This window comes from Felis catus, chromosome C2 (assembly GCF_018350175.1).
Source record: "Felis catus isolate Fca126 chromosome C2, F.catus_Fca126_mat1.0, whole genome shotgun sequence".
Taxonomy (NCBI): domain Eukaryota; kingdom Metazoa; phylum Chordata; class Mammalia; order Carnivora; family Felidae; genus Felis; species Felis catus.
Window position 1 is genome coordinate 122,266,526 of NC_058376.1, and position 23,488 is coordinate 122,290,013.

At 37.6% G+C, this 23,488-nt stretch overlaps 1 protein-coding gene across 1 annotated transcript in view; it reads right to left on the reverse strand.

Moving 5' to 3' along the window:
* SLC25A36 (solute carrier family 25 member 36) overlaps window positions 1-22,849 on the reverse strand; it is a 39,055-nt gene extending 16,206 nt beyond the window's left edge. The window contains exons 1-4 of the mRNA XM_023260519.2: window positions 22,579-22,849; window positions 8,499-8,663; window positions 4,966-5,043; window positions 1,498-1,598 (exon numbers count right to left, since the gene is read on the reverse strand). Coding sequence (XP_023116287.1) covers window positions 1,498-1,598; window positions 4,966-5,043; window positions 8,499-8,663; window positions 22,579-22,619 — 385 coding nt within the window. The 5' untranslated portion in view covers window positions 22,620-22,849. The remainder of the gene's footprint in view (window positions 1-1,497; window positions 1,599-4,965; window positions 5,044-8,498; window positions 8,664-22,578) is intronic.
* Window positions 22,850-23,488: the final 639 nt, after the last annotated feature.

Sequence of the window (23,488 nt, forward strand, 5' to 3'; positions counted from 1 at the left end):
GTTTAAAAACAAAAACATAAACACTGGTAATCCAGAAATACATTCTTAAAGATCCTAATACAGTGGTTATATAATTTGAAATTAGCCACTAACTTTTACCTTATACCACTCAAATTTGTAGAGGGAAAATCATTTCTATTCATATTCAACATCTATAAAAAAGTACATTAAAAAAATTCTGGTTGTAACTAGATGATCTCTATGGTATTAAAGAACTAATTCTCAAAATCCAAATCTTTGTAGCGCAATCTACATCCCTAGGATAAGGTAAGAGAGGTTCATACAAACTGTGTAACTTGCCCAAGATCTCTCCTCATGGGTAAATAAGAGTAGTTTACTACCTTGACCTCTAAGGTTTTTCCTTCCAGCTTTAAAACTTCAACAAGTCAGTCAACAATTACCAAGTATAAAAAGACTTGAGAATAATTGTAAAGTATATGGTAGATTATTACGGCTATTGACCTTTCAGAAATTAGTTATTTCCAACTTACACTTAGTTTGTTAAAGTATGTGGTTCAAATTGATCCAATTTATTTCTAAACAGAAAATGGTTAACAGTTTAAAGCACTCATTAAACACGTAATTGACACTCCATTTACTGCTCAACAGTTGATGAAAGTAGTCATAATCTGCTTAATAAAGTCATAGTATAATTTGGAAACATGAGGTATGGTTAAATACGCAATGAATCTCAGAAAACTGCAGAGAATGAACCAAACAAAGGTCGTGGCTTTGTCTAACACGCATTGCAACAAATGATTCCAAAACCAGACTAGTCAAATCAATCTCCTAGTTTATCTTTAAGGCAGTGCAGAGGCCCAGAACTAGCTGCTTTGATTCAGAATCATATATACCCAATAATAATGATAGAAGAGTCCCTGGAAAACATTTCTACAGCAGGCATGTACACATAGCCGTTGACTAAATTTCAAGTGCTATCTAGTGTGATTCATATGGAGTGCTAAACATATATTTCAAAATGCATAAATTAGTGACTCTTAGTTATCAATAATACATTACAAAAACTTCAGCATTTGAGCACAGGACAAAATGAATACTTTACCAAGAACTGCCGGCACATTTCAGACAGAAGCCAAAACATGCAGCAAAAAGGGAAAAGGCACTAACAGAAATTGAGGAGAGAAGAGTAAATTACAGCTCCATAACTTATTTATATGTAATTATGGTTGGATTCTTTAAACTGTTAAAAATGATCACTAAATATACAGTGGACTACACAAGACAATGTAAATATTATATTACCTGTATGCTATCACAAACCTAATTACAAAAATGCCAACTGGTATCAGATTTTACGTATACCTCCTGATGAAATTTACTATATACTAATAAATTTAAGAATTATGCTTGTAGATGCTAATCAATGAAGAGACATTGTCTTAAAAGTACAAATGTACAATGTAAATTCATCGTAATTCAGTATTAAGTCTCTAGCTTTTGGAAACTTTTTTGCCTTTTAATATTAGATATTCATACCTGCCATTGCAGCAGAAATCATGTGTACCTGGGTAGAATCCGGATCAAATATATCATTCAACTTTTCCTTGCAGTTTGAATAAGCAGCAAAGTATATTGCTCTAAAATAAAGATTTAAATTTTATCAACAAGCATGTTGCTTAAATTCATAAGATTTAAATGACAAGTAAATTAATCTTTATACTTTTAGAGAAATCTAAAAACAAAGTCTTAGCCAAGTCTCACATAACCTCAGGTTAATTTCTATATTATTTCTATAATTTCTGTATTTTTTCCGTGAAGATCCTGAAGTACTTCTTACAATGACTCATTAAGAAAAAGACAAACTTCTGGGGCGCCTGGTGGCTCAGTTGGTTAAGTGTCCAACTCTTGGTTTCGGCTCAGGTCATGATCTCAGTCCATGGGTTCGAGCCCCACATCAGGCTCCATACCAGTGGTACAGAGCCTGCTTGGGATTCTCTCTGTCCCTCCCCCACTTGCATGCTCTCTCTCTCTCTCTCTCAAAATAAAATTAAAAAAAAAAAAAAGAAAGAAAAAGACAAACTTTGATGTAAAGTTAATCAAATGCAAAGCATCCTCTAACAAAAAGACACTCACTACCCCAGCCCCAATACTTTCACAGCAACTGAAATAAAAAGTATTTGTAGAAGATTTTGATATTGGGAAAACATGTAAGGCTGGAAGGCTTATGTAATGGTAAAGCTTAATTAAAGACACTTGAGTTAAGTAAATATGGCATGAGCACTTAAAAAAATATTGTTAAATATGTAATTAATATAATTAGTTTATATTAATATAAACTATTAAGATACAATATATCATATATATATATATAACATTTTTTAAGTGAGGAGAGGGTTGTAGAACTGACCCAATTAATCAAAATATATTAAACAAATTTGAGATACTGTGGTATATTCTAATCTACATTATACACAGAGTAGTTCACAGTATCCTTAAATAGACACAATTCCAAAGAAATCAGCCCTATCATGTCATATTTTTTAATGTCTGTAAACATTTCATTAAATCTGTAAATATTTCCCATTAACTTATTAACTGTGACTTTATGCATCTCAACTACTTCCTTATTGTTTTGCTTTCCAGGCTCTGAATTACCTGCTTGCTGCATCAAATATCCTATTATTTCCCAACAATCCTGATTATCTGTCTAATAAGGAACATAATATGCAAACAAGTACAAGAGCCAGAGTCTCACTGTTGTGCCTTTTTTAATGTGAAGAAAAATGGAAATTAATATAATTTAAAATGAAACATGCTGAAGTGCCTGGGTGGCTCCATCAGTTGAGCGTCTGACTCATGATTTTAGCTCAGGTCATGATCCCAGAGTCATGGGATCAAGCCAGTCTAAGATGCCCTCTTCTCCCTGTCTCCCCCACTTGTGCTCTCTCTCTCAAAAACAAAACAAAAACATTCTACTTTAGGAGTAAGAAAAAAAATACATTTAATGATGATGAATTGTGAAGAGGTATATACAATGCATTCCTAGAAATGAATAAGAAAAAAGAAAAAAGACCTCTTAATGAGAAGACAGGCAAAGAATATATACAGGTAATTCATGGAAGTGATATACAAATGGCAAATAATTATAAGAATGATGGTGTGACTATACCAAAAATTAAACAAATGTATATCAAAACAGTGAAAATCACGTTTGGTCTCTTTAGCAAGTATTAAAAGACATGAATAGTTGCCAGCATGAGTAGTATATGGATAATGAGCAACTAATTCACTACTTGAGAATAAAAATATGAGATACCTTTTTAGAAGGCAGTTGAACAATAGGCCTATGTTTTACAATAGGCCTATGTTCTTTTATATAGAAATTTTAACTTTTAAGTAAATATCATAAAGAAATACACTTGCTTAGATACTCAAAGATAAAAGCACAGCTATGTTGACAAAACCACTGTTTAACAGAAAAAAATGTGGAAGTCTGATAAATCTAAAAGTTTTATCAGTAAGGGAATACTTATTAATGACAGAATAGCCATACTATGCAATTTAAAAAAAAAAACCTACATGATTTCCAATGGAAAAAGCTTCAAGGCAAATTTCGTGAACTACTTTTAATATGATTAAATTAATATAGATGAACACAGAGGAAGGGAAAGAAAAATAAGACAAAAACAGAGAGGGAGGCAAACCATAAGAGACTCTTAAATGCAGAACAAACTGAGGGTTGCTGGAGGGGAGGTGGGTGGGGGAGATGGGCTAGACTCGTGATGAGCATTAAGGAGGGCACTTGGGGCACCTGGGTGGCTCAACTGGTTGAGCGTCCGACTCTGGCTTAGGTCATGATCTCACAGCTCGTGAGTTGGAGCCCCATGTTGGGCTCTGTGCTGACAGCTCGGAGCCTAGAGCCTGCTTTGGATTCTGTGTCTCCCTCTCTCTCTGCCCCTAACCCACTCACATTCTGTCTCTGTCTCTCTCAAAAATAAATAAACATTCAAAAAAAAATTAAAAAGAAAAAAAAAATTAAAAAGAAAAAAAAATTAAAAAGAAAAAAAAAATTAAAAAGAAAAAAAAAATTAAAAAGAAAAAAAAAAAAAAAAAAAAGGAGGGCACTTGTTGGGATGAGTACCGGGTGTTGTACCTAAGTGATGAATCACTGGGTTCTACTCCTGAAACCAATACTATACTGTATGTTAACCAACTTGAATTTAAGTAAGTAAATTTATAAAAGAAAAAAATTAATGTAAATGGTGATAAGTATACATATTATACATTTTACATATACGATAAGCCAGAAAAATTAACAGAAGACTATACACCAAACTGTTTTAACAATAGTTATTGTAAAGAGAAGAGTATCTGCAGGAAGGCATACAGCACAAGAGGTGATATGTTTAAGATGGAATGTCAAGCTTTATGCTATACATTTTTTTAAATTTCTACAGTAAGCGTAAAATTTTTAGTATAGTTTTTTAAGAGAGAAAAGAGCCCATAAAAACCTGAAACCCAATAAATAATAAGACATGGACTTAGTACATGGGATACAGAGAGCTAGATTTGCATTTTCATTCTGAATGTGAACTCTACAGTATTCTTTCATGGAAGAAGAAAGTCTAAGACAAAAGGACCGCAGAGAAAAATGACTAATGTATTAAGGCCTTTTTGGTTTCTTTAATAGGCAATGAAACCATTCTACCTGTTTAGCTTGTCCTAGAATCCAAAAAATAGGGTTAGTTCTAGAGTTCTAGGTATTCTTCTCACTGCTGGTTCCTTTAGTTTGGTTTTTGCCTTTTGAAACTTGGTACAAAAACTGCTTCCCAATGACCTCCACATGGTGCAAACTGCCCATCTTTTTGGATGGTTACAGATGTCTGTTCTTTACACCCTAGTGCTTTATCCTTACCACCTTGACTTCTCTTCAGCATCTTCTGTCATTAAGCTTGAAACAAGAAAGACTGCCACAATTTTGCTTAACTTAAAAAAATTCTTTACCTGGAAGGGGCCACCCCCACTAAATTGGGGCCTAATCCTCTGAACAAGGAACGAGGCCCCTCTTTTTCCAAGATCACCCTGAAAGAGAAAAATGTTATTTAGAAAGGAAATGTCTTTCAAAGTCTAGTACTTTATCTGTATAGCAAACTTAGACTTTTAAACCCATATGTTTCTACTATGATGTTGTGCTTTTCTGGTCAGTTTTTCTTACTTGTGAACATCTGTTTTTCCTGACACAGCACAGACTGATAAATGATAGTAAAAAGAACTCCAATCAGATTCTTTCCTAAAACTTTTAAAGACTACAGTATAATTTCTACATTTATTTTCATATGATCATGCTACTATGATCTTCGATATCCTCCATTTTGCCATCTTTACCAGCAAATTCAATTCCCAATTAGAAATGCAGCTCCCCATCTAGTATTTGGGGTCCTTTCTTGGTATCAGACAATTCTCTCAGTACTGCAACATTATCTCATACAACCATTCCTGTGAAATGCTGTCAAAATTTGTCACCCTAACCTCCTTTAGGGTACTAAAATGGTTAGCCTGTTACCACTTCTCTCTCATTTAACATTTACTATATTGAATACTTACTGTATAAAAACTGAGCAAAGCAGATAGAAAGAAGGTAAGGCACCTGCCACTGAGAAATTTGATAACCAGTTGTGGAAAAAAGAATTATACTGAAACCACTCAACAGACTATATTAATAAGCAAATGCTATACAAGCTAGATTAATATGCCCAGCAGGGAAAGGAAGAGGAAGCCTTTCTGAGGGTGAAGTATTAAGTTTTGAAAGTGAGAAGAAACAAAGAGAATAGCTATTTTAACTTATTTTAACTTAGAGTTAATAGGCTAGGGCAGTGGTTCTCAACCACCTATACACAGAAGAATAATTTCTTAAAAGGCAGTTGAGCATAATGGTTCAATAAAGGCCTGAATTATGGGGCCAGACTTCTTAATATGAAGCCCAGTTTTGGTAAATGACTAGTTATAAGAACATAAAGTAATGTCTTTTATCTTTATTTACAGCAGCAGTAAACAGAGAAAAACAGTACTCTTTTTTTGGGTTACTGTGAGGAATAAGTAAATTAATATATAAAGTGCTTAAAAGAGCACCTGGCTCCCAGTAAGCACTTGATAAATCTTAATATTGATTACTGATGGAGCGTTTTTTAAAATGCCAATTTCAGCATGGGTGTTATACATAAGTGATGAATCACTAAATTTTATTCCTGAAATCATTATTACACAATGTTAACTAACTTGAAATTAAAAAAAAAAACAACTAAAAAAACCACCCACAAAACCCCCCAAAACACACAAATTGCTCTGATCTCACCCTCCAAGTATTCTGATTCAATAGGTATAGGACAATGCTCAGTAATTTGCATTTTACCATGCCTTCAGACGACTGACACAGGTGATACGGAACCCCTTTTGATAAAACTAGATTAGACAGAAGCAGAGTTAAAAATAACAAATTATAGAGCACATTTTAAAGATTAAATGCTTGTCAGCCCTTTCTATATCATAAATCCCCTTGAGAAATTAAGGAAGGTAGTAAATGTTCTTTTAAAAAAATACACATTTGCTAACACTCACAATTTTGCAAACAATTTCATGTAATTTATTGAGCTCTTGAAGTTCATCCATGAGCTACCTAGGAAACTAAGGGAGCCCAGCAGGGGATCCCTAAAGTTGCTGGTTAAGAAGCAATGAAACACTTCACTCACTAGGATGGTTTTAATAAAAAAAGACAGCAAAACAATGCAGAAATTGAAAATCTCACTCACTGGTGGTGGGAATGTAAAATGATACAGCCACTCTGGAAAACTGTGTGACAGTTCCTCAAAATGTGAAACATAAAGTCATCATATGACCCACCAATTCCACTCCTAGTATATCCCCCCAAAATAAAAATGTGTATGTCTATAGTAGCTCTATTCATAATACCCCCAAAGTGGATACAACCTAATGTCTATCAACTAATGAGTAGATAAAGCAAATGTACAGTGACAGAAGGTAGGTTAGGAGTTGCCTAGGGATAGAGGATAGGGGGAGAGAAGAGAGGGAAAATGAGAAGTGACTGCTAACAAGATAAGGCTTTCTTTCGGTGATGAATGATGAAAACGTTCAAAATGTAGAAGGTGATGATAGTTGCACAACTCTGTCAATATATTAAAAATGAATTTTACACTTTACATGGGTGAATTTTATGGTATGTGAATTATTCCTCAAATAAAGATGTTAGGAAAAAAAAAAGCAGCCATGAATCAGACTGACTGGGACAGAGCCTGAACAGGGAAACAATGGGAATGAGAGTAAAGAGATGTTAAGGCAGAGAATGCAGACTTGGAAGTCACCTCAACACTGAGGATAGGTGAAACATGTTAAATGAGCTCTTATAAGAGGGCCTGAAAAACAGAAATTAAAATGAAGCAGAGAGGGATTCCTAATGCTGAGGAAAATCAGAGAAAGCAAAACCACTGAAAAAGAAGACAAAAAATACAGTACTGTTACGAAGGTCAAAGGAAGAAGTTTAGGAGAGATAATCAATGGTAATAAAGGCAAAATCATGATATTTAAATAACCTATTATTAGTAGGTAAAATATTCTATTTTTAATCAAGATATTACTAATCAGGATTGATAATACTATTACTCATCAGATATTTATAACTTTCATTAATTGGTAGCAATTTTATTCTACCTATCCACGTACTTAGATAAGTTTAAAAAGAAAAGACTGATGAAATCTTTTGGTAACCACGGTAAACACACAGTATGAGTTTATTTGCTACCACAAAATAAACACTACTGAACTAAGTTCAAACAGATCATGTCCCAAGTGACCTGATAAGGCAGATACAAGTTACATACCTAAGTCTGAACACGTAAAACCTAATTTCAGTAGTTTTGAAATTTCAAATCTAATTTGCAACATAATGAAGTATGGTAAAACGTAAAAACAAATCTTTTTCAAACCACCAAAAAATTTCAAGCAAACAGTGAATGGTCTGCTAAAATCAGCAGAATTCTGCTTTAAATCTCAGTTATGTTTAGGTTATAGAAAAATCACAGACTGCCATTAACTGGATGTACTTATTTGTGTCAGTATGTCAGTACTTGGAAAATTAAAAGCACATACACAAAGAGTTAGCATTTAACACTATCACATTTCAAAGATAAATAAAGAATCCAAAATAGAATACCTATAATAGCTTTAGAAAATAAATCCAGGATAAATGTAGAAAAATATTCCAAATACACATGATTTGGAAATAATATTACATTTTATATTATCCAACTACACATGATTTGGAAATAATATTACATTTTATATTATCCAACTAACTATTCTTCTCCATTAGGGATGATCATTTCTGACGAATATAATTGAGTAACTCTGTTATTAAGTTTGTAAAAAACCTTTTTAAATGTGGCAGAATATAAATGAACAAAACATAGGGCATCACTAAGGTAAACAGACTAAAAAAAACAGATTCACGAATACTGTGCTCTCACTTTAGGCAATGGAGAGGTCCAGGAGACACTACTCGGTTGACACTGGCTCCAGCCATGGTGTTCAACTGAACTTCAGAGATGTAAAGCGTCACAGAAGATGACTGCAGCCGTGTTTTTACAACTTCCAGTGGACATGTCAGAATAGCTCCTACTGTACCACCACATCTGGGAAAAAATGAAAAGAACAAATCTACTTAGTACACACATTTAGACAGTAAAATGAGTGGGCAACTGGGGGCTTCATCAAGGCACTAAAATGTACGATTTTTTATTTTAGAAGATTAAACTATTTTAATGTTTCATTTATTTGACTGCATATAAACACCATTAGTAGCTAAAAAGAACTGAGTTAGGGGCACTTGGGTGGCTCAGTCAGGTAAGTGTCCGACTCCTGATTTTGGCTCAGGTCATGACCTTATGGTTCCTAAGTTCAAGCCTCTCATGGATAGAACCCCACATGGGGCTCTGCATGGACAGTGCGTAGCCTGCTTGGGATTCTTTCTCCATCCCTCTGCCCTTGTCCTACTCATGCGCATGTGCATGCTCTCTCTCAAAAATAAACTTAAAAAAAAAAAAAGAAAAAGAAAAAGAACTGAACTTAATATTTACCTAGCAAAAATAATTAAAGAAGACTCCCAGTGATGGATATTGTTACTAAAATTTACTGGTAAGTCACATCATAGTTTGAAATACTTTTCTAAGGGTTTCTTTGGTGCTCCTTGCCCAAATATTACTCGTGGCTCTGTTGAAACCTAGATCACTATTTGAGTATTCTCTCTCAAACTCCTATCCTATCTTTCAAAACTTCCGGAGAAATTGTCTTCAGAGCAATAAAAATTAACCACTGATGGTTAATCATACATTTCCTATTTTAAATATTCAAATATTCAGAAGTGTCTTATCTACAAAAAAAATTACATGTGAATCTCAAAATCAGTAATATTAGGCCCACATGTAGAAATCTGTACCAGGTAGGCAGGCTTACCTATAAGAATCTAATTTAAACATAGAAACTGGATAAATAATAAAGCTCTTAACAAATGACATCATTTAAACTTTTTTTTTAAATTTTTTTTTTCAACGTTTATTTATTTTTGGGAACGAGAGAGACAGAGCATGAATGGGGGAGGGGCAGATTGAGAGGGAGACACAGAATCTGAAACAGGCTCCAGGCTCTGAGCCATCAGCCCAGAGCCTGACGCGGGGCTCGAACTCCTGGACCGCGAGATCATGACCTGGCTGAAGTCGGACGCTTAACTGACTGCGCCACCCAGGCGCCCCTAAACTTTTTAAAGGAATTTGAGATAGGCTGAATAATTATTCTTTTTAAGTGGAAGAGTGGGACATAATTAAAGCATTAATAAGTACTTAGTGAAACCCTGAGAATTGCTTTTAACCAGATGAAAATCACTCAGGAGAGCTCTTACCACAGTCAAAGAGAAAAGCAGACCAAATCAGAGGTAACCTGGACCTCCAAAATGGGCATTAAAGGAAGAAAAAGAAAAGAAGCCCACCACAGAAATACACTAAACAATTCTACCTCTAGAATTAAATATATATATATTTATTTTCATATATATGTTTTTTTTTCATGGTGATTTTAATTCACATTCCCTGATAAATGACTCTGAAAAGCCTTTGTATGTTTATTTACATCCATCTATCCATATATATACATATACACACACACTCACACATACATATATATAACACATAATAAAAAATAGAGGCATGGCAATAATATCACTACAAATAAAATTTAAGAAAATATGGTATTTTATATTGATGTAATAGTACATGCCATCAAGGAAATAAAACCAGAACAAATTTTATGAGATAAAAGTGAAAAATACAACAACTTAAAAATTTGAGAACATCCATATGTAAAATAAAATTGGACTCTTACCTCATACTATATTTAAAAAATTAACTCAGAATGAATCATAGACCTAGATGTAAAACATCGAACTGTAAAGCTTCCAGAAGAAAACATTTGGAGAAAAATTCTTTTCACTTTGGGCTAGGCACAGGTTTCTTAGATAACAACAAAAAAGCATAAATCATAAAAGAAAAAAATTGATAGGGGCGCCTGGGTGGCTCAGTTGGTTAAGTGGCTGACTTCGGCTCAGGTCATGATCTTATAGTTTGTGGGTTCAAGCCCTGCATATGGCTCTGTGCTGTGCTGACAGCTCAGAGCCTAGAGCATGCTTCGGATTCTGTATCTCCCCCTCTCTCTGTCCCTCCCCCACTCCTGCTCTGTGTCTCTCTCTCTCAAAATAAATGTTAAAAAGATTTTTTTTAGAAGAAAAAGATTGATAAACTGGACTTTACCAAAATTAAAAATTCCCACTCTTTTAAAGAAACTGTTAAGAAAATGAACAGACAAGGGAAGACTGGGTGGCTCAGTCAGTTAATAAGCTTCTTGATTTTGACTCAGGTCATGATCTCACGGTTCGTGAATTTGCGGGTTCATGAGTTTAAGCCCTATGTCAGGCTCTGCTGGCAGAGCAGAGCCTGCTTGGGATTCTGTTTCCCTCTCTTTCTTTGTCCCTCCCCCACTTGCTCTTGCTCTCTCTCAAAAATAAATACATAAACATTGAAAAAATGAAAAGATAAGCAACAGTCTGTCTTTTGCAAATATTTTGCAAAAGTATTTGCAAAACACGTATCTGATAAAGTGCTTATATTCAGAAACACAACTCAATGATAAAAACAACTCAAAAGACTGGAAAAGACGCTTCACCAGATCGATGCAAATAAACATACAAAGGTTTTTCAAAATTATTTATCAGGGAAATGCAAATTAGAATCACAATGAGATACAACAGACATATAACAGATGTAGATCTATTTATTAATGGCTAAATTACTAAAGGCTGGCCCTGCACTGTCAGTGTGCAGCCCAACGTAGGGCTCAATCTCACGCACCATGGGATCATGACCTGAGCAGAAATCAAGAGTCAGATGCTTACCCAACTGACTAGCCAGAAGCCCCACGGTAGCTGTACTCTTAATAACCCCAAACTGGAAAAAAACCAGTATGTCTATCAACTGAAGAAGGATAAACAAGTTATGGCGTATCAGTATAATGAATTATTACTATCTTGCAATAAAAAGCACCAATATGGATCAATCTCAAAAGCATTATGCTAACTCTAAAAAGTCAGGGACAAAAGGCTTTTATTTTTTGACATTTCTTTTGTATAACTTTTTGGAAAAGGCAAAACTAGAAGAATAGAAATGAGATCAGTGATTACCAAGAGGTAGTGGAGGGGAGAAGAACCGACTGCAAAGGGCACAGAGGAATTCTTGGGATTAAAAAAGGTTCTATAGCTTGATTATAGTAGTTACAGTACCTTATACATTTGCTAAAACTCATTGAATTATGCAATCAACAAAGGGTGAGTTTTATTATATATACCTTGATAAATCTGATGAAAAAACTGATTATGTGAAAACTAGTAAAAAAAAAAAATGTTAAGTATATGAACTACCTGCAACTGAATACAATTACATTATGTCAAAATCTTAATCATAATAAACTTAATGTCTCCTAAAAATTCCACTTATAGCTTTAAATAGGAAATTTAAAAAATTAAACCCCCAAAAAGAAAAGATCAAAACCATAATTATGGTGTAAGAAATTAACACATCAACTAGATAAATAGTAGGGCTGTAAGAGATCTGAAACAAAATTAACTAGCTCAAGGAAGACTCTATACTCAATAAACAAGGAACAGATATTATTTTTAAACAGCTATGAAATAGGCTTAAAACCTCATTATAGTTGACTCGTAAAATACCATGGGGGTTAGGGGCACCAACCCCCCCCCCCATGCAGTCAAAAATCCACACATAACTTTTGACTCCCTCAAAACTTAACTACTAATAAGCCTACTGTTGACTGGAAGACTTATCACTAGCATAAACAGTTGATTAATACATATTTTGTGTATGTGTTATATACTGTATTCTTACAATAAAACTAAAGAAAATGTTATTAAGAAAATCATAAGAAAAATACATTTGCAGTACTGTACTATAGTTATCCCAAAAAAATCTGCCTGTAAGTGGACCCTGTGCAGTTCATATCAATGTTGATCAAAGATCAACTTTAAAAAAATTTTTTTTTAATATTTATTTTTCAGAGTGAGAGAGAGACAGACAGACAAAGCATGACTGGGGGAGGGGCAGAGAGAGAGGGACACACAGAATCTGAAGAAGGCTCCAGGCTCTGAGCCGGCTGCACAGAGCCCAATGGGGGGCTCAAACTCACAAACCGTGAGGTCATGACCCGAGCTGAAGTTGAACGCTCAACCAACTGAGCCACCCAGGCACCCCAAAGGTCAACTTTATGTAAAAGACCAGAAGCAAAATCTTAAACAGAAGCCACAAGTTTGTTTCTGTTCATTGGTGAGGGCTAAGTGGCAAGAAATGTGAATCATCACAGTACATGCTGTAGTATATGCTGCAGAACTGAAGACAACCTGTGCAGTAAAACACCGTATTCACACTACAGTAGTGGTTTAGTTAGAGTACATCATAGCTGTTTTTAACGTGAAGTTACCTGGATTTTTTCTTTTTAACTACTTAGTATATTTACTTTGTAAATTTATTGAACATAAAAATGAAATAGGCCCCAAATTTTAATAATCATGCATATTGGTTTTGGTTTTATATTCTGTAAAACATAAAATGTATTCTTGGGTTTCAGAATGAACATGAATTACTTCTATAATTAAAATAAATAAATATAGGGGTGCCTGGCTGGCTCAGTCGGTGGAGTGTGCGACTCTTGATCTCGAGGTTATGGGTTCAAGCCCCACATTGAGTGTAAAGATTACTTAAAAATAAAGTATTTTTTTAAAATTAAAATAAATAAAAACAAAAAGCCAAGGTAGCACATAGGCCATGATTCTTACCCTACTCCTGATTCCAAGAAAATAAACCTATTATACACACAAAAAACAATTTACTGGGGGAAAACAGTCTTCTTGTAAAAATGATATATGATATAACCCATGTACAGTATTTCATGACATGGCACATAGAAAATACTAAAAAAATATTACCTACTGAAGTTATCAGCATCTATTACTGATAGTAATACCTAAAATTCTGTAACAGAAACTATTACAAATACTTTAAGGCCAGACCACAGACAAGATATATATATACTGTAATTCCTAAAAACATAATTCAACAAATAATGAGGATCTAAATTGTACAGAGCTAGGGAGTGATGTAAGTAGGTGTTCACACAAGCACTCAGGTTGTCCTGAAGCAGTTTTACGTTACAAAATGCAACAGGTATGCAAGCACAGGGGTGACACTCCAGTATCTCTCATGCTGTTTTTATCTTAAAGTCATTTAAAATTATTATCCAAGCTGAAATCATTAAAATCGATGCAGAAAAAAACTCTGGGAGTCAATAAACACTTAAAATCTCTACTTACGAGGGGCGCCTGGGTGGCTCATTAGGTTTGGCGTTTGGCTTTAGCTCAGGTCATGATCTCGCCGTTCACGAGTTCAAGCCCCGCATTGGGCTCTGTGATCACTCGGAGCTTCTGATTCTGTGTCTTCCCCTCTCTCTCTGCCCCTCCCCCACTCACACTCTCTCTCTCTCTCTCTCTCTTTCAAAAATAAATAAACATTAAAAAAAACTAAAAAAAATAAAATCTCTACTTATGACAACAGGAATTAACTATAGACTATTTCTTCTCCACGTCAAAAACCTCAACTGTCTAAAGAAATATGCCACAAAGACAGAGAACCAGGGGAGAAATGAACAAGACCTAAGATTTCAAGCAATGAAACAAGTAGGAAGGGGTAACTGACTTAAAGAGGAAGAAAGGCTTAAAGAAGGAAATACCAAAGGAAAGCAGCAGTTTTGCCCTGCAGAATCTCAGAGGCCTAAAGATTAAGGGCATGAATTACTCAAGATGGAAGTAAGGCAAAGAACTGAAAATAGAAGGGCTGGCTGATAGGCTATATAGTGAAGTTGGGATACCGTAGTGGGATCTACCCCTCCCACTCACCACCATGTTACCAGTAAAACTATGCTCCCAGGCAGAAGCTTAAATCTCTAAAGAACATGAATTTAGGAATCTCTGAGGTCAGGGTGCCTGGGTGGCTCAGTCAGTTAAGCATCCAACTCTTGGTTTTGGCTCAGGTCATGATTGCTAGGTTCACGGGCTGGAGCCCCAGGTTGAACTCATGATGACAGTGTGGATCCTGTTTGAGATTCTCTCTTTCCTTCTCTCATTGCCCCTTCCCTGCTCATAGTCTCTCTCTCTCTCTCTCAAAATAAATAAATAAACTTTAAAAAAAAGCTTAAAAGAATCTCTGGTCAGGTTTCACAGGTAGAATCAATAGATACTTAAAAACCTCACACCAAGTTGCACTACTACAATCTTTTAAAATATTGGGAACAAAGGGGTGCCTGGGTGGCTCAGTCGGTTAAGCGTCAGACTTCAGCTCAGGTCAAGACCTCACGATTTGAGTTCAAGGTCTGTGTTGGGCTCGTGCTGACAGCTTGGACCCTGCTTGAGATGCTCCCTCTCTCTGCCCCTCCCCTGCTTGCTAAGTCTCTCAAAATAAGATAAATAAATAAACTTTAAAAAATAAAATAAAATGCTGGGAACAAAGATATTATCAACTTCCACAAAGAATAAAAGGTAACATAAAAAAAAAAAAAAGAATAGAATTCCCAACAACTGCAGATTACTTATTCTAGAATTCTGTACCAAAACTGTCAAGCAGAAAGAATAAATACAGTCGCATACAAAGAAATATTTAAGAATTTTCCTACCTTGTACCTTTTCTTACACAGCTACTAAAGAATGTGTTCTGCAAGTTAAGGGCTTAATCTAAAAGAGGAGGGAATATACCTAAAAACAATACAAGGCTCTACGTCAAATTATATCTCAATAAAATGGGGGCTGGGGAATTGAATTTAGGAACAAATAACACAGGAGAGGGAGAAAGGAATCCCAAGATATGTCAGGATTAGAAAATAACCAGTCCAGAAAGGATTTGGGTAACAAAGTTCAGAGGGATGAAGAACTTCAGGAAAAAGACTGACAGATGAATATATTTGATGATATAAAACTAAATATTCGAGTACTCATATTACTAAGCATTTTAATTTTTTTGTTAAAATTTTTTTTTACCATTTATTCATTTTTGAGAGAGTCAGAACGCAAGCGGGGACGAGGCAGAGAGGGAGGGAGACACAGAATACAACGCAGGCTCCAGGCTCTGAACTATCAGCACACAGCCCGATGCAAGGCTCAAACCAACAAACCATAAGATCATGACCTGAGCCGAAACAGGACATTTAACCCCACCCAGGTGCCCCACTAAGCATTTTTAAATGTGCAGCGATTATTAACTCCAAGGGAGGAAAAATGAAGTTATTCAAGAAAGAAAAGGTCAATAACTGAGCCCTACTATCACCAATATTTATAGTGTCACAATAAGGTAAGCACTGCCCATTGATTTAACCAAAAAACTGTGATGTAACTATCTACTGAGAATAGAAAGATAGGGGAATTAGAGAATGGTATAACTAAATCCTCATCTACCAGAACAGAAAGTATGAAGAAAATTCCACATAGCTAAGACATATACTAGGTTCCCACTAGGAAGGAAATGTGGAGGGAGGGGAGATGGGGAATGCTGATTAATAAAAATCTTAAAGGAGCTTAAAAAAACATGATATGCATACATTTATTTTTAAAATAATTTTAATCAAAACTCTAGCAGTATTTGTTTTTTTGGAACAGCAAGGGTTTTTAACTGGAGCATATGGTTGAAAGTTTCTGGGACCCACTCACTGGACCCCATGAAAAAATGATGTGTATGGTATGCAAGTGTCTTGGACTCAGTACCCTAAAATAAATCTGGAATCTTGGGGCAGCTGGGTGGCTCAGTTAGGTGGCCGACTTCGGCTCAGGTCACATCTCACAGCTGGTGGTTGAGTTCAAGCCCCACATCAGGCTCTGTGCTGACAGCTCAGAGCCTGGAGCTGCTTCAGATTCTGTGTCTCCCCTTTCTCTGTGCCCCTCCCCTGCTCATGCTCTCTCTCACGCTCTCAAAAATAAATAATAAAAACATTAAAAAAATTTTTTTAAGTAAATCGGGAATCTTGACCACTTCTCATCATGTCCATCCTGGTCTAAGCCACTGGCTTCTGCTCTAACTCTAATTAGAGTTTAATACATGAACATGCTCTTGCCTCAGGATCTCTGTTCTTGCTGTTTAATCTTCATATTTTTGCCTCAAATATGAGAATGGGTTACTACTTCACCTCATCTTTGCTTGGTTGTCACTTCTCAGTGATGTCCTGTCTGATCGCCATATAAAAAATCCCCCACATTGGGGGTGCCTGGGTGGCTCAGCCCGTTGAGCATCCAACTTCAGCTCAGGTCATAATCTCACGGTTCGGTTCATGAGTTCGGGCCCTACACTGGGCTCTCTGTGGTCAGTGCAGAACCTGCTTGGGATTCTTTCTCCCTCTCTCTCTGCCCCTCCCCTGCTTGCACTCTCTCTCTCAAACCCCTACACTGACTCTTTATCCACCTTCCCTGCACTACTCTTTTCTACAGCCCATATTGTCACTTAACATATTTTATTTACTTTACCTTCTGCTGTGTTCCCTGATGCTACAATGTAAGCATCAGGAAATCAGCAATTTATATCCAATACTAATAACCCCAACATCTCTGTTAATGCCTGTGACACAGCAAGCACTCATGCTGAATGAGTGAATGAACATTGTAGCATTTGATAACTCAGGATTTAAGAGGTAGGAGACAGTGTATTTGGCCCAACTTCCTTATTCTGCAGATGAGGAAACAAAAATCTTCCATGGGAAAATTAGTTGCTCCACGTTCACAGTCAATTAAAGAACAACCCAAATCTCCTGATTCTTAGTTCAGCTCTTTTCCTTTCAAATCTCTAACTTAAATCCAGAAGGAGTATTTTACATCAAGATGCAGTATATCCCCATGCACATTTTGCAGAATTTTTACCTTTTTTTTAAAATGTTGGTTATAAACCAAATTGATTTCATAATCCACTAATGGGTTGCTATAAATTTGAAGCATGCTGTTCTATACTAAGTTAGATGCAATTTAACCAGGAAGGATATAAGGAGAAGAATCTGTTCTTCTGTATTGTTATTATTACACATCTTAAGTGCTTGGAGGTAGAGGTATTTTTTATGCACTGGTCAATTTACTGCAAGATTAAAGCAGCATGCTAACTTAATAGCTGGAGGGCAGGGACAATGCATGCATATTCAGCTTCACAACTTAAATGTGAGTACAACTAAAATATATTAAATATATACTGTCTCATTTATTAATTTGTAAGATTTGGATAGCACATTTTATTACGTCAACCAAGTTATAAAACAATGGAAAAGACTAGAAATTATTTTTAAAATATTCTATATAAAAATAACATCTAAAATTGTTTTATTCTAGTCTCCCAAAATGAAAGTTTCTTAGCAATGAATACTGATTTACGTATTTTTTACCATTTATAATGAGCAAACTCCTCATGAATATTAATTTGTACAGCCAATATAATGCTTTAAAATTTTAGCAAGATAGGGTCACCTGGGTGTCTCAGTAAGCATCCGACTCTCGATTTTGACTCAGGTCCTGATATCACAGTTCCTGAGTTCAAGCCCTGCAGCCCCACATGGGGCTCTGCACTGACAATGCAAAACCTCTTTAGGATTCTCTCTTCTCTGTCCCTCTCTCCTGCTCATGTGTGTGCACTCTCTCTCAAAATAAACATTTAAAAATTAAATAAAGAAAAAAACTTGCAAAATAGAAATGTATCATGTAGTGAGGCTGCGATGACTCCAAGATCAAGAAGGCCATGCATAAGATCCTGCCGTTTGCAACATGGATGAACATGGAAGACATTATACTAGGGAAATAAACCAGCACAGAAAGAAAAAAACTGCATGATCTCATTTATATGTAAAATCTAAAAAAGTCAAACAACATAGAAGTCAAAAACCACAGAAGGGTAGTTAACAAAGGCAAGAGGTGTGAGAAATAGGAAGGTATTAGTCAAACAGTACAAAATTGCAGTTATGTAGGATGAGTAAGTCTAAAGTTCTAATGTACAACATAATGATTAAAATACTACTGTACTGAATATTGGAAATTTGCTAAGAGATTTCAGATGGTCTCACATACAAAAAATGGCAACTGCATCAGATGTGATGTTATCATTTCACTATGTATACTTACATCAAATCATCATGTTGTGGTGTATACCTTAAATATACACAATTAAAAAAAAAAGACCATGTGAAGAAGCTCCTCTGTATGAGATATTAAAGGCTAACAATCATCAGTTGGAAGAGTGTACAAGGCATACAGAGGCTTTCTGACATCCAGCTATCTTCAAGTCTCTCCGGTTCTGCATTCCAAACTTCCTCTCACACTTCCCCTGACCATTCCCACTTCAAGTGCCTTAAAGCAGGCTTTCACTTTCTTTTTGCCTTCTAACTGGTCCTGAGTCCCTCTGATCCAGTGACGTGACCAATGAGTTAAGATCAGTTGCAAGGTATCACCAATGTGATTTGCTACTACTAGTAATAAAGTACTAAATTGGATGCTTTACTGTTAAAAGACAAAGTTACAATTCAAAGCCACTTGCTCACTGGCTTTAAGTGCTTTGATTAGCAAGCAAAGAACAGTCAAGTTTGACAGCTGAACAGCATACAAGTTCATTATTCTATAACATCAAAAAAATCTAGAAAGGACAGTTTCCAAGATTTATTCCTTCTATCTGAGACAATCTCTCTCAAAGAACAAAATAAAAAAGCAAAGTGCCTCTTGGTGCACATACGTAGCTGACGTATGTCTAACGTAATAACAGACAATAAATAGTTCTATTAAAGAATTTAAAAATATATATCATACTGCTTATATCTTCACATACCTATAGTGTTATTAAAAGTACAGCTCAGGGGCTCCTGGGTGGCTCAGTCAGTTAAGCATCCAACTTGGGCTCAGGTCATGATCTCACCGTTCGTGAGTTTGAGCCCTGCATCTGGCTCTGTGCTGACAGCTCAGAGCCTGGAGCCGGCTTCAGACTGTGTCTTCCTCTCTCTCTGACCCTCCCCTGCTCATGTCTGTCTGTCTGTCTGTCTCTCAAAAATAAATATACATTAAAAAAAATTAAGAAGTACAGCTTAAATAAATCTTATCTACATCCTTTTTGCAGGTTAACACGAGTTGCTTCCGTAACTTCCCTGACCTAACCAATGACCTTATAAATTCTGAAGATTAACTCTGGCAAATACAAAATGGGACCAAAGGGTGTCCTAAAGATAAACCAGGTCCAGCACCGGTCCAGACCCAAGGTCCAGCACTGGTCTGTCGCGAATGTTTCTGATTTAATGACATAGCTACTAGGCTATTTGAAATCGCTCTAAAATCCTAATAAACACATACTTGAACATAATTATAATTATCAGGGAAATGATGCAAAGGCCATATACTCAATTTTTGCCTAAGATTAAATGCCACTATGAAAGGTTATTTAGTTGTTAAAATATATTGAGTTTTTAGAACTTAATCTAAATGATCCCTGTGTGTAAAGCTCATAAAAAGATCTCTCTCCTTTTCTTCAGCTTATTACTATTAAAGTAAAAAAACAAAAAACAAAAAACAAAACAAAAAAAACTTTCCTAATTCCTAATTAATGTAATTCTATCAGGATAAAAATAATGAAATCTAGTTTTCTATGAAGAATGTCCTGAAAACAATTGCCTAAGTAAGCAACTTTCATATATAAAAAAATTCAACATCTCCAATTGAGAACGTTACTGGCACAACCCAATGTGTACTTCCACAATGCTTAACATACAGACTTCCAGAATATTCTATAAAATTGACTTCATATAATAGAGAGATAGAAGGATCTGTTAGACATTATTTATCTCTCATTTTACATGAATGGAAAGCTGTTTGACCTTGGGTAAATCAATACACCTCAGTATTTTTCCACATTTTTAAGGGGATGAGCCAGATGATCTTTGCCATCCTTCCTAGTTCTAATGTTTCTCTGAAAACGATACACCAAGAAAAAAAAAAAGATAAACCAGATTTTATGGCAACAAATTATGCAACCACATATAAATGTGAAGTCAAGAGATACAAAGGAAGGGAATTTACAAGGCTGATCACCTATGTTGTATCAGGCCCTACATCCCAGTACCTTTTAATGCTCCAAATAACCTGCAAATGCTAGGTTCTTTGTGGAGGAGAGGCTCCTAAATCTATTGTTTAGATGCTGCAAACACTCTCCATTTCTGCTTTTAGGGAAAAATCTAACAAGGAGGGCCTTTACATGTATTCATAACAAAGAAATGACCAATGATCTTAATCCAAATTGGGAAGTCAGTGCAATCAAGCTAACACTTCAAGTTACCGCGTCCCACTTTTTACAAAACTTAATACATGAATCTTGAACGTAGAGTAGTAGAAATGTTAGGACCTAGGAAGGGCCTTAGAGATCATATAGTACACCTCCCTCACGTTACAAATGAAGCAATTAAAATAATGGACATTATTAAAATAACATAATGGAAAAAAGGTTTTGTCCATTTTTCACTCAAAACAGCGCAGTCTCCTAACTTTCAGGTATTACCTGTGATAGAATTACGCAAGGAAGCCCAACTGTTTGCATAACAAGATACCTTTACAAGAACACCTACCTATATGATTAATGTTTAAAAAAATGATTTAATTTGCTAAGATTTAGTTAACATATCAGAAAGATGGATCATTGGTAAAAGTCTCAGAAATGTGGAAAATACATCGCCTAAGCTTGGCCTCACAGATTACAAGAAAAACACTTTTTTATGCCACAACAGTGACTGGCCCATGGCTGGTGGTGCACAGTGAGTTTGTTGAGTGAATACGCCAACGGAAGAAAAGTACTGCCATCATTGGCAATAAAGTCTTAAAGTGGTCGATTTTAAAACAAACTGTACGCTTTAAGGGGATGAGACTATATAGTCACATAGACAGAAAAGAGCCTCAGCATATTTCACCAAAGCCGCTTTTGGAGTAACATGATCCCACAGATAAGTAACTCTTAAACTTAAAAAATTCTAGCATTCCCCAAATAACTTGGAAGGAATAAACCTAAAAAAGAGACTAAACTGGCTCAACAAAGTATCTGTAGCATGTAGGCTGGCAATCAGGGAACTGAGACTTTAGGCTGAGTCCTAATCTTGTACACACAGTAACTATGGCCAAAGCATCTGACCTCTCCCTACCCCCGACTTTCTCCTTTCACCAGACGAAGAGCAGCGGGTGCGCAAGAGGGTTGGTTTTCACAAAAAGAATCCGACCCCAAAGGCACTGACGCTTTGCACCGCATCTCGCAACCTCGAGAAACCCGGGCAGAAAATTTTCCGAGAGCGAGAAACCTACAGCTCCAGCCGGAGAGCGAACACCAAAGCCTCCCCGCGGGTGCCGGAAGCCCCCCAAAGACCCACCCCCGCGGAGTGGGCCGGGAAAACAGCTACCCGAGGTCCGAGGTGCTGCGTGAGCGACGTGAGGAGGCCTCGCAGCACGCGCGGCACGGGGGGAGGGAGGAGGCGGCCCCGGCGCCCATTTTGTCCTCGGCCTCGGCACCTCCGCCCAGTACCCCCAGGCCTAGGAACGTCCGTGAAGCCTGCAGCCACGTTCCTCTCCGCGGCCCCGCATCTCGGACACCGGATAGGCCGCGACGCGTGGCCCTGGCCCGCGTAGTCCCCTAGCCCCGCCCGCCGCTCCTCAGGCTCGCGCTCCAGCCTCGCCCCGGCTCCGCGGGCCTAAGGCCTCACGCCCCGCCCCGGCTTCAGCCCCCAACCCTCCCCGTCCGACCTCGGCCTCCTTAGCACCCCCGGCTCAAGCCCCCTCAGCCCTCCCCGCCCGGGTCTCACCCTCTCGGCCCCGCGGGTTGGAGCCCCCTCGCCCGTGTCGCCCGCGCGTCAGGCCACGGCCTTCTGCCCAGCACCCTCAGCCCCAGCCCGCACGCCCAGTGTGGACCGTACCCCCCGGCAAACAGATGCACCAGCGTGTCCCTCTGGCTCATTCTCTCTCCCGCATGTCCTCCGGGCGCTGAGGCGGGACGCGGATCCAGGCACCCGCGAAGGCCGGCAGCTTCAGTCCCGGACTAAAGCTGCACAGTGCCCCAGGGACGGCGCAGGGCCAGCTAGCGGAGACGCGGCTGCAGAAGGCAACCGGCGCGGCCCTCCCCGCGGCGCTGCAGCCGCGCCGCCTCCCGCTCCAGCTGGGCGCTCTCGACCAGAGCCGGAGAGCGGCGCGGCGGCGGCGGCAGCGGCGGGGTGAGGCTGCGCGCGGGGGCTCTGATATTCTGATGACCCCCGACATAAACAGAAGCTCCCATTGGTCCGCGCTTCGTGACGTCATGAGGCCGGCATGCCGGTTTCACGTGATCGCCAAGGTTTCTTTCTTTTCTTTTTTTTTTTTCAATGAAGGGCCTCGAGGCGGGGCGGAGAGCGTGTCCCTAGGGTAGTAGGTCACCGTGCTTTTGCACCTAATCCGGGGGCTAGGAGGCTCCACCAGGTGCCTCCTGGGCCCGCCAGCGGGCGGGCTGATGGGACCCCACGCTCCGGCCCGGAGCAGGTGTGAAACTGCCTGGATTCCCGGTTCGCCAGCGTGCCCGTCTCTGACTTTTTTCTTTTAAGACTATTTCTTTCTTAAATAGCAGTATTAGGTTTACAACACAATTGACAGGGAAGTACAGAGATTTTCCATTCACCCCTTGATTCACTTTTTGAATATGGGATTTATGGCATTTCCACTTCCTTGATATCTACCTCAGTGCATGGGAAAGGCTTTTACGGTTGGTACAGTGTTTACAAATAATGCTTGTAACAGAAACTTGGGATCTGTGAGGAAGGGAAAAATAAATTCTGGAATATTCTTAGTGTGGAATAT